This window comes from Orbicella franksi, chromosome 6 (assembly GCF_964199315.1).
Source record: "Orbicella franksi chromosome 6, jaOrbFran1.1, whole genome shotgun sequence".
Lineage (NCBI taxonomy): Eukaryota > Metazoa > Cnidaria > Anthozoa > Scleractinia > Merulinidae > Orbicella > Orbicella franksi.
In genome coordinates this window covers 12319555-12331607 of record NC_138150.1, presented here as the reverse complement: position 1 = coordinate 12331607, position 12053 = coordinate 12319555, and the positions used below count along the sequence as shown (strand labels likewise).

General features: G+C 40.6%; 2 protein-coding genes across 4 annotated transcripts in view; one reads left to right on the top strand and one right to left on the bottom strand.

Annotated features, from left to right (window-relative positions):
* LOC145489642 (4-aminobutyrate aminotransferase, mitochondrial-like) overlaps positions 1–12053 on the top strand; it is a 129110-nt gene that overhangs the window by 33896 nt on the left and 83161 nt on the right. For all 3 annotated transcript variants that reach the window (XM_081468667.1, XM_081468665.1, XM_081468666.1), the window contains 3 exons: positions 4055–4172; positions 4683–4732; positions 5312–5392. In XM_081468667.1, coding sequence (XP_081324793.1) covers positions 4055–4172; positions 4683–4732; positions 5312–5392 — 249 coding nt within the window. The remainder of the gene's footprint in view (positions 1–4054; positions 4173–4682; positions 4733–5311; positions 5393–12053) is intronic.
* Positions 6568–10971, bottom strand: LOC145489648 (uncharacterized). The gene is made up of 2 exons (XM_081468676.1): positions 10414–10971; positions 6568–8005 (listed from the first exon to the last, which is right to left on the bottom strand). The coding sequence occupies exons 1-2, from the start codon at positions 10826–10828 to the stop codon at positions 7008–7010; spliced, it is 1413 nt and encodes a 470-aa protein (XP_081324802.1). The 5' UTR covers positions 10829–10971; the 3' UTR covers positions 6568–7007.

Genomic DNA, 12053 nt, shown 5'->3' with positions numbered 1-12053 from the left:
CAAGTCATTTTTTTCTGGTCACTGTTTCTTAACTGTTGGTTTTGCTGATCTCAATGCCCATTATAATTTTGACAAGTATTCTCTCTGTCACTCTCTTTATTATGCCTTTACACTGTACCTCTTATTACAGAACCCAAAGTGTCCGAATTGAAATTGAAGATGTAGTTACAAGTAGAGCAACAAATCAAATCCCAGAATCTTCCTAAGGCTGAGATTATGTCTTTCAATGGAAAACCCTAGAACTCTTTTCTCTTCACTAAGACCTTTGAAAATAGTGTGGAAAAGTGTACTGATCAATTGAAGACGATAGTTTGAGGCTGCAACTGTTAATTCAATATTGCATGCACTACAAAGGCAAGGAAAACAATCAAGTGCTATATGAAGGGCCTCCGATTAATCTGAGCAGATTTGGAGAGCTGTTAAATCACCTTATGGTTGCTGCCAGAGTCAGTCACATAAAAAGTGAGGATAAGATGATCAAGATTATTCGAAGAGTTACATGTACCCCTATTTACGTTCCTGGTGGCAAAAAGGGTGCAAAAAAAAACAGAGCAGAGTCCCTAATACCACCTGCTTCGCAGACTGACAGTTTTGCTGCCTCCACTACACTTCCTACCCATTCTGAGCAAAGTGACCAACATGAATCGGCTCCTAGCAGCTTCAGTGAAAGTTTCTCCTTGCGATCAAAGGTGGGGTTCAAATGTTTCTTGTGCAGTGGGGATCACGAACTGGAAAATGTGAATAGTTCTAAACTAAGTCAAGTGAGGATATGCTGAAGTTCTTGCGTGAAAGAAAGCTGTGTGAAATTTGGCTGTCCTAGCTATACGCATTTTGCTTATGGTTGTGCCAGTCCACCAGCCTGTAATTTTGAGCAGTGCACCATAACCCGCAATAGGGATCTCGTCATGACACATTGTTAACTAGGTTCTGTAGAAGGCAAGAGAAAAATTGTGATCCAGGAACCAGCATCAGTCCTAGCTTGAGTGTTATACAGACACAAAAAGGTCACATCGCTATGAAGAGTAGCATTTCTGTAACTGGAAGCATTCATGAGTACGAAGTCTTACCTATTGTACCTGTCAAAGTCAAGGGAAAGTGCAGAGATGAGATCATCGTTGACCTGGTGCGGTGAAGTTCTGGCCAAGAGGCTGGGTGTAGTTGGACCCCATATTCAAGTGTCGCTGTCAACCATCAGAAAGATAGCGACCCAACATCATGTTCTAGAATTAGTCTGGAGATAATGGACCTGAACAAATTTAATATGATTGAGTTACCTGAAGTTCTAATAAAAGAGAACTTGAACTTTTCTATGGGATTGTTTTTCATGTCAGGACAACGTTAATAGATGGCCTCATCTGTCAGGCATCCAAGTACTAGAAAGGATTAATGGTGGAGGGGTGTTGCTGATTAGGCAAGGCATTGCTGAGGTGTTTGAACTGTCCAGAGTTGAAAGTATTCCTGGTGATGCACCCTATGCTACGAAAACCTAGTTTGGCTGGACCTTGAAGGGACCACTTGGAAGTCATTCAGAAGTATGTGATGTGAACTTTGTTTGTACAGTCAAGGCTCTAGGTCAGCAATTTCATCAATTCATGAATTTGAAGCTCAGCAGATCGATTTCAGAAGCAGGAGACACAATGTCCTGTCAAGGCAAGAAAGCCTTAGTCACAATCAAACAGTGACCACTGAAAAGCGATTAGTATTAATTATAAAAGTTTGTCCTTCTCAAAAAAAAACACAGTTGACATTGTAATTTACAGACTGAACACTGTACAATAAAAAATTTAGTTTCCTAGCATTGGTGCTCAATGACTATGTTTCACCAAAGATATGACCAATAGATGCTCAGTGTGACCAATAATCAAGCAACGCATTGTAAGTATGAGGAAAAAGAGTTTCGGATATCAAGTTCCAGAGAATTCCAGCAGTGATTGGGGATGGAAAAGAAGACTTTTGGAATTGAGAAGTTCTGCAAAGTTAAGCTTCAGCAGAGTTTTTCTACATCTTGTTAGCGTACCTTGAAGTTGATGATCATGCACCTGTTCTGACTTTCCAAAGAGGACAGTTTCACAGACATCCCAATGATGCCCTCTCATCCTTCAAAGGTCTGGTCTATCTTTGCTTGGAATTTGTCCATGTGATGCTCTCTGGAAAGAGCTTTGTTTAGATCCTTGGGATCCAGATATATTCTCAATTTACCATTTGGTTTTCTGTGTTACACCAGGCTGTTCATTCAGGTTGTCAGTCCATCGTCTTTAATCTTGGCAATAATCTCTCAGGACTCCATATCATCCAGCTCATCTTTTATGTCATCGTGCAAACTCATTTCCACACATCAGTGGGGGGTACAGATGGGTCCACAGTGATATGGTGTTATCCATGGAACTTACCAACATTGTTGATGGAAGCAATCAAGGTAATGTTTCACCACATCATCCTTGTCATTTAGGGTTGTAACTTTTCAGGGGTGTGGTTAGTATTCAGCTGTGAAATTTGCTGTACAGAGCAGTTTAGGGTGACAAGATTGAATTCCAGGGATGTTGCTAGCCCAATGATGGCTTCTGTGATGCAGAAAGTTGTGACTGATTTCCTGCCTTTGAAATCACAAGCAATTTGGCATTTCCCATGTTGCGTCAGCCTGGCTCCTCCATAAGCAGTAAGCACTGTAGGTGAGTGTTCCAGAACTCCTGGTTTGGGAAACCCTTCTGGTGTGAGATTCTCAGGGTGCATTCGGCAAGACAGGCTCTCAAAGGCATTATGTTTCCTTGAGCTCCCGTGTATAACTTGGCCTTGAGTGCAGTTGGGCAAATGCTGATGCTGTGTAGGTCAACATTTATGGTCACAAATACATCATTTGCGGGTTGAGCCCGAGGCCCAATAACATCAACTGTGATTGATTCAAATGTAATTGTGAATGAATAGAGTGTTCAGTTCTCTTCTATCCCCATCTCTATGTTTTCCACTTGCGAATATTCATCTGTTGTGTCTTTTTTAACTTCTGAGGTGATGACGTGACCAAGGGCTTTCTCTGTTTCTTTGCCTGCCTCAGGTACCTCCTTGGTTTCTAGAGTGGCAAACTATTGCCCAGTGATTTTCTTTCTGGCAATACCTGCACACAGATCCATTTGCAGGGCACTTGTCTTTGGACTAAAGGATGTTCAAGTCCATAGTTGGGTTATTTCCTGGCCTTGTTGTCATTGTCATTCTCGTCCTTTGAAATGCCATGAATATCTTTGTTGTTTTTGTCTTGCAACTATTCCATTTGTGATAGGGTGGCTTTGCATGTCCTGGCAATGCCAATAACCTCATCCAGGGTAAGCTGATCTTACTTCCTGTGTTTGGTTCCAATGATTCGGGGTTTCATTAAGGGCCAGGCACTCGGTAAATTGACCAGCTGTGAGGACAATTTTGCCCTGCTGGTTTGACCATCTAGGGGAAAGTTTTTCTTACAAAGAGGTTCAGGTCTAATAGTTTTGCCCACCTGTGAAATCCAGTTGCCCCCCCCCCCCCTCCCCCAGAAAATGTTAATGAAACCCCTGAATGATTAGTTGCTCAATCAGGTGCTCATCTGACTCTTCATTGTCCGTGAATTTGTGGCTCTATTTTGGCAATGTGTCAGGAAATTGTTGACATATTCTTCATTCTTCTGTTTGAGCCATTGTATCTGATATCTGGCCAATCTGTGGCTCACCTTGGTGCCAGGTGTTTCTCACTGGTTAATTTAATGCTGCGGGCTAACCTTGCAATGGACCAGCATCCCTTTCAGGGAGGAGTAGAAATACTCCTAGTCACTTCATGTTACACAAACCAGAAATAAGTGCTGGTCTGATGGGCCACTTGGCTTGTATGCAGACTCTACCTTTACCTATTGTACATGTTGCAAGCATATAAATTATATAGGCAGTGCTTTTTGCTTCAACACACAGTATGAACACACAGGAAATTGCAACAGTTACATGTGTAAAATGAGGGGGGCACTTTATGAGATTTAAGTGTCCTATCCAAGTTGTTAGGATTTCTTGTGCATACATTGTGTTCTTTTTTACTTCCTCAGCTCACCAAGGGTATGTCATATTTTGCCGACTTTGAGAAGAGTAGAGGAAACTACATTGTTGATGCTGATGGCAATGTTTTGTTGGATGTTTTTCAGCAAATTGCCTCTATACCATTAGGTTAGTGAAAAAAATAGCATAATCTGTCATGTGTTTGTTCATGTGGTGCATGTTCATGTCAAAGTACACGTAGGGAAAAGGTGCCTGAATTCCCAAAGTTCTAGTACCTCTCTGTTAATCAACTCTTTGTCTCTAAATTATACTTCTGTCATTGTTCAAGGACTAATTAATAAACAAATCAGAAACTGTTTTTTTTTTTGCATAATATTATACCTGGCAGGTCTTTGGGGGTCAAGAAGAAAGAGATCATTTTGTCTGATCACATTTGTTCCAAATATGTGTCATATGATTTTGAAATTAGTGGTTGTATTTAGTTTAAACAAATTAAATAGAGTTGATTGATTTATATTTAATCAAGGACTCTATATATCAATTATATATCAGTTTATGTGCCAATTCCTGACAAAACTATTATTATGCTTTTACATAATCTGTCATGATTTTCCTGGATTTCACAATTTCCTGGACTAAAATGAAACCTTGTATAATGATGCTTTGTTTCAAAAACAGGTTACAATCATCCTGCTTTAGTCCAAGCTATGCAAGATCCAAAGAATGTGGTATGATTAATTAACATTTTGTCAAAACTCTTACAAGCAGCCACCTCAAGAATTTGAAAAAGTGGTCGTTTCTGGAGCTGGTACAAACAGTATGAAATGCTAGCATACATTTAATACTGCATAGACAACCATGAATTTTAACAAAAATGCACTTCACCTGTGTCAGCCAGTCTGATGTTCCCATTCACTGATGAAGGTGTTACAACATGTAAAGGCAAAAAAAATAAATAAAAAAAACAATTAGATCAGAAGAGATATGGCATTCTGTTTATCATTTGGCTGTCAAATTCAAAGCACTTTCAGCAAAAATCATGCCAGCTAAACAGGCTTATTTGTTTTCAATGTCTGTATGTTGTTTATCTGTTTTAAAAATTGTGTGAAAGTATATATGTGTAAAATGGGAGCCTGTTCTGATTTTACCTCGTGATTGCTTAGTCATGCATCACTTCCTACATGTAACTTGCTATCTGCAAGTGCACTACTTAATGCATTACAGAAATATAGGTGTGGCTGTGTGCTTGTGTTATGAAATTAGAGATTTACATGAGCCATTTCTTACATTAATTTTTTTTATTGCAGTCTTCATTTGTGAACCGTGCAGCTTTAGGTCTTTATCCACCTGTTACATTTCTCCAAGATTTAAAAGATGCATTGATCACTGTAAGTTGAATATAATAATTTATAGCATCTCTATTTTTGAGGACAGTTTTGACACATGGCTGTTGATAGTGGAGTGGGATGTTACAAAAAGGGGCTGTAAGGTCCCTTCTCTGTGGGTATGTGTTTGGGAATAGTCTGGAAGAAACATTTTAAACCTAGAAGTACTAACAGCATTCTGGATATCAACAAAATGCTATCTATGACAATTTAATTGACCAAGTTTTTTAAAAGAAACTACATCTATTCACTTTTGATATCAATGATGTCCTGAATAAGAACAAGAACAAGCCAAATGAACCCATAGCAACAGTCCCCCCCAAAAAATGTTATTATTTTATTACCTTATATAGGTCTCCATAGCAATCATATTACTAAGCATCTAAAATCTTGTGTAAATCGTTTCTAGATACTCTTTTGTTAATGTCAACAAAGTTATTTTTTGAAACATCCAGCGCATCAAATCCTTCTTCCCATACAAGGACCGTCTCAACCAATCACAATTATCCAAAGTCATTTATAAAGCTAGTTGCTGGGACTGCAATTATTTTTACATTGGGAAAACATAATGAAGACTTCACAACCGGAAAACAAAACATTTCGAGGCCCTTTCGAAACATGATCACTCTTCTGCTATTGCTGATCGCATTAAAACAACTGGTCACAACATCAAATGGGACCATTTTGACATTTTAGCATCTGGCAAAACTGACTACCATTATTTTTTTTTTCTTTTTTTTAAATTTTATTCCTCCAATTCCTAGCTAATACAGAGATGTGTAAATATAACGTAAAGAAAATAAATAGTAACCAATAGTGCTTTGTAAGGAAGAAAAAAAAACGCATAAAACAGAAATTACGTCACTTAAATTGAATTACATTATATATTGGAAGGAGAGGAGAGGGACACATCTAGATAAACTAATTTTGTGCCCCTTAAAGTTATGTATAACGTGAGATTATTAATAAAAAGAAAAAAGAAAAAGAAAAAGAAGAAGAAAAATGACAAAATAGCTCAGAAAGTTATAAAGAGATAATGGTTTCATTAGTATTGAACAAGGTACCAGCGTAAAAGTGCTTTTCTAAACATTTGTTTAGATGGTTTCTCTTTAATGGATTGTGGAATATTATTCCAAAAGAAACTTCCAATAATGCTGGGGCAAAATCTCCTAAAATTGTTTACATTCAAACACAGACGACCAGAGTTTGGGAATAAATTCGGAGCTTTATTGTTACACTGAGATCAAGAGACGAAATAAAACTCCGACACCTTAAGGGTGGGAGGGAATTAGGGTGAACCAAAAAACGGTTCGAACAGATCGACAAGAGATTACAACTGACATACGATTCTAAATAACTTGCTTAACAACGCGCTGTTACATCAATCAACAATTAACTATCATCACTTAGGTAATGATTAACACAATTGTTTACATTCAAACACAGACGACCAGAGTTTGGGAATAAATTCGGAGCTTTATTGTTACACTGAGATCAAGAGACGAAATAAAACTCCGACACCCAAACCCAAACTAGATTGTCTGTGTCTATGAAATTGAAGGAAGTTAAAGAATAAAAGAAAAAAAAAGAATAAAAATATATATATAGAAAAAACTAGTTAGAGACCAAAGCCCTGTAAGTTCTGGGCCATTGCATCTACGGCGGCTCGTTTCTGGTTATCGGTCATTTCGAGATAAACTAAATAAGCATCGCTATGCCAGTCCCCTTGTAATTTAATAAATTCTGCGGGGAGTTCGCAATCGAAGGCAAAAGTAGCACCCCCACGCCGAAAACTATGAGGAGAAAATGCACTAGGATCTGCCCCGATTGCCTGGATAGACCTAGCAAGAAAACGCGAAAACTGTGAATAAGTGATAGGCTGACAGGACGCTGAAGAACTGTCGCGCACTGAAAAAAGTGGAGCACTAGCGGGCACCTGGTTCAACTCGAGATGCGTTTCTAAAGCAGTGACTGGACAAAGCTTTGAACCAGGAATAACTGGCAAGGGAATGCTTAGAGAACGCTGAGCGAACTGAATTGTTTTTGTTTCAAAAATGCGCAAATATGCCGTGTGCTCTTTAAAAATAAGTTGACCGCGACGGACAACCTTAGGGGACGAAATACTGCGTAGGCTGTCAACGACTAGATTAGATTTACGTAAAAACGAAAAGAAAGCAACAAGAAAAAGCGCCCACATGGCGGCATGTAAAGGGATACGTAAATCAAAGAAAAGCGCCATGCGATGCAACATAAACGGAGTAATGGCTTGTTTCCTGTTTAGTTGCATACCGAGAAAACGCTTAGCCCCCCGGATGATAAGCTTAAAAACATAACTCTGTTCCCAGCCCAGAGCGAAACCGTACAATTGATGAAAATGTTTCAGACTAGAAATATGGTTCTGGATAGTGCCGAACTGGCGACCAACATAAGCAAGATAAGCTACATAATGAGACACGATATTAGCGTCCAAAGGAAATGAACGAAAATGAAAATTATCGCAAAAACGAAGATAAGAAGCAAGATGCGATTTCATATTCTTCTGAGTGGTTTCGGCATAGGCCTGAGATTTAAGCTCATCTCTTAGCTGGTCGATTACCAGGATCCTGGGATAATGGCCTATAATAGATAGAAAGAAAGTGAAAATAAGTACTTATGAAGCTACTAAAAGGTAGAAGAAAACTACGATACTTGAAAGCGTAAAAGGTGTTCTGGCACCTCGATAAAAGAATACTGAATTCCTAGCTTACTACAATAAAAATAAAAGTCACGCTGAGACTTGGAGTTAAGTTGCCATCTGCTTAGAGCGTCCGCCAAGGTGTTGTGGTCGCCTGGAATAAAGGATGCACGAATCTCGAAATCGTGTAAAGAGGCTGTAAACCAAAGCTGACGCAAACAACGTTGCATAAAACAGTCGCGTGTGACGCCAGAGTTAATGACTGTGACCGCGGCTTCATTATCACAGGAGATGAGAAAACGCCGGCGAGCGAGAGTAGGCGCCCACACTCGAACGGCGAGCACCAAAACAAATAACACTAAGGCAGTGATATGCTCCGCTTCCTGAACGATGTTCGTAGGAAGAGTGACGAAGAAACATTGGTCGAGACATGTAGCCCCACCGCCATGAAGACAAGAGTCCGTGGAGAAATGTAAATCCTCAAAAGACCAAGAATCTGGCTTGATGAAGGAAACACCATTGTACAGAGGAAGAAACGTAAGCCACCAGGCAATGTCCAATTTCATGTCATTTGAAACTACCGCCGTGCGTCGTGAAGATGGAAATGTACGTAAATTGTTTAACAACCGTGACATGAAAATACGACCGGAATTGACACATGCTGTCACAAAAGACAATTTTCCGAGAAGAGATTGCAAGTCTTTGCGACAATAAGAGTCTCGAGTTTGCCAACGTGTCAGTTCGAGTGACAAATCATCAAGACGTTCGCGCGGCATACGAAGACAAAAAGTGGTCGTGTCAACTTCGATGCCCAGGCAGATCATGTTCGTAGCTGGAGGGCAGTCTTTCTCAGGCGAAGCTTGCAAGCCTAGGGTATCGAATAATGACTGAAGCTCGTGAAAGGCGTTGAATGCTCTATCGGGATGTTCCGCGCCGTAAAAATCATCTAAATAAACGTCTGCTGTGTAACCGCGTTGAGTAAAGATATAAATAACAGCCGATGTGGTTCTCTGACATATCATAGCGCTAGTCCGTAAGCCGAACGGACAACGAGTATCGAAATACAGTCTGCCATTAAACTGAAAGCCCAGTAGATTGTAATCTTTTGGATCGATCGGGAGGTGCCTGTAAGCTCGCTGCAAATCTTTTTTGTAGAGAAGACAACCGCGGCCGTGTTGAAGAATAAACTGGCATAAACGATCAATGCCGGGCAGTCTCAGTTTGTATGGCTGGTTAAGATAACTTGAAGCTGAAATGCCGCTATTTACAGAGGAATTTGGCGGATAACTCAAATCCATTACAACGCGCCATTTGTTAGAGCCCCGCTTAGGAACAGTTTGTAAAGGTGAGCAAACCAAAGGCTGATGTAAGGGGTTGGTTTGAAAGGGACCAGCGATAGCATGATAACCAAGTTCAGTGTGAATATAATGTTCCACATGGTCGGCAAATTCAACCGCGGAGGGATGATTACGTGAAGAAGAAGAAGGGAGAATCTCAGCTCTATAACTCACCGGCCAGCCAAAGCGCAGAAAGTCAACAACGTGAGTATCGTGGTAGTCCCGTAAATAAAACTCCCAGGCGGGAATGTTGAGCTGAGATGTAACGGGTAGACGAGCTCCAAAGGCATTGGGAAACTCTGATTTAGAAGCCAGAATATGCTGAATTACTGCGGTCGCAGCAAAGTCATCTGAAAAGGAATTAAATCTAGTGTTAGGGATGTCCGTGAGCGATAAGTCCGTAGGAAAAGCTGGAGTCGGTTGGGGCGTAAAAGGGTCCGTACTCGGGTTTGAGCTCGCGAGTCACGCCGGCTCTGAAGAATTGAAGTTCACTTCAGGAATAGGAGCACGTTGCTTTGGGCAGTGAAGCATAGGATGATCTTTAGCGCAGACTCGACATTTGTGATGCCCTGCGTACGACGCGCTAGTTGAATCACAGGGGCAAGAACCGAGATAATTCCATTGACGACAAGCCTTGGCCTTTGAAGAATCTGGCTTTGACGATTTATTGTTGATGATATCGTTACTAGAAGAAGATCTGCCCCCAGCCGAATTATTCGAGCGTGGTTGGGGAGTGGAAAACCGTAAATCTGAATGCTTGAAGAAAATGGTTGCTGAATCGCGGATTTGAGACTCGTCATCAAATTCCAGGCGACACAACTCCACTTGCTTGGCAATATGAGCATAAAATCCCCTAACACTCCTCCAAGTATAGCTAGAGGCTTTGCGCATTAACAACTCGAGAAGCTGGAGCATAACCTCTTTGCGCTTGGCCTCATATGGCTTAACCATGGCGAGAAAACCAGCAACAAAGTCGGCCATCTCCAACTTCTCGAATTCTAAAGTGGGCACACCTGAGCAGAACTCGTGAGGCCAGTCGATAGTTCTCTTCTTTCTTGTTGTGCTTGGCTTCGACTCCACTCCCTCAACCTTGGTTTCTGCCGCTGCGGCGCGAAGCTTTAAAACTTCCAGCTCGAGAGCCAACTTGTCTCGCTGCAGTTGAGCCAGTTCGATCTCCGCTGTTAGTGCAGATGTGGATGGAACAGCGACTGGAGGATCAGAGAGCTGCCGCGAAGAAGGAGAATCATGAGAACCGTGAGCATGAGATGTTATTAACGGAGCACGAGGCGATAGCCCCGATGCGGCTAATTCGCGATCGAGTTGATCAATGTGCATTTGCACGTATTCATAGTCGGGATCCCTGTTCGGCTTGACTTTTCTGCCTGAGCGTCGGGGAAGAACGGGAGAGGTAGAATCCTGATGAGTCATGATGGTCGGAGATGGAACCAAAAAACGGTTCGAACAGATCGACAAGAGATTACAACTGACATACGATTCTAAATAACTTGCTTAACAACGCGCTGTTACATCAATCAACAATTAACTATCATCACTTAGGTAATGATTAACACAATTAGTTAACCGCGCGGCCATGGGTCGAGCGCGGTTCATAATCTACCCTTGGTTTATTTTTTTTTTTTTTTTTTGTCGGTGGCCAGACGCAGACCTCCGCTCGGCCAAACTTTGAGTCACGCAACGTGTGATGTTTTTCCGCCAGAAGCTGTTAAAACATAAACACACAAACAATTTTACGGATATTGTTTTCTTTTTTGTGGGTAAAATATATTTTCTTTTCACTTTATCAAAGCGTTGGATTTAAAGGGAATAATAAATATGCTGAAAAAAGGTATTACGTCAGCCATGGAATGCGCTGACGTTGCAGCTTTCACTTTCGCTACGTGACAAATAAGATCGTGTTTACTTTGCAAGTTTATTTCGGCAGAAGCGACGGTCATTAATTTATTTGTAATTTTGCGAGTATTTCTTGCGGTTTTAGGCAAATGAAGTAAATCCTTTGACTGTTTCATCGCAGCGAGTTCATAGATCGGAAAGAAAATTAAATGTTTGGAAGCCAAGCAAAGAACGTGTCAGAACGTGCAAAGATTACGTCATTGATAGGGAAATAACCACCGTACTAAAGATAGCTGTAGATAACGCAATTCTTGAATTATGTGACTCGTGTGACTTCTTTGCTAACCCTTAACTCAAGGGAAAAAAACAATTAAATTTAATCGTGACTTTAAAGAAAGAAAGCGGTTTGTAATAGTGTTCGTATCTTCATGCCCATACATATCCCGAAGAAACTTCCAGATTAAGACTATTACGTCATCGGAGATGTCACAACGGCTACGACTGATGGTGCGATAATAGAGTTTATGTTGATCAAGTGCTGTGATGTCTACAGTAATCAATGAATCATCAAAGATTGCTTTGGAATATGCACTGCGTTGCGACTGTAGTACTAAGAAAACAGTTAAATTTTAAAAGCGCGGTTATAAGATCTAACAGATCTTCTTGTTTGAATTTTTTTTTTGTCTGTGACCAGACCCAAACTTCCTCTCGGCCAAATTTTGAGTCACGCAACGTGTGATGTTTATTCGGTAAAAGCTGTTAAAACATTAATACACGGACAATTTTACGGATATTGTATTCT

Excerpts from the sequence above, each read along its gene's own strand:
- LOC145489648 (XM_081468676.1), bottom strand. The coding sequence starts at position 10,828 with ATGACTCATCAGGATTCTACCTCTCCCGTTCTTCCCCGACGCTCAGGC. Across the intron at positions 8,006-10,413 it reads GCCTCACGAGTTCTGCTCAG|GCCATTATCCCAGGATCCTG; the intron begins GTGTGCCCACTT and ends TATCTATTATAG.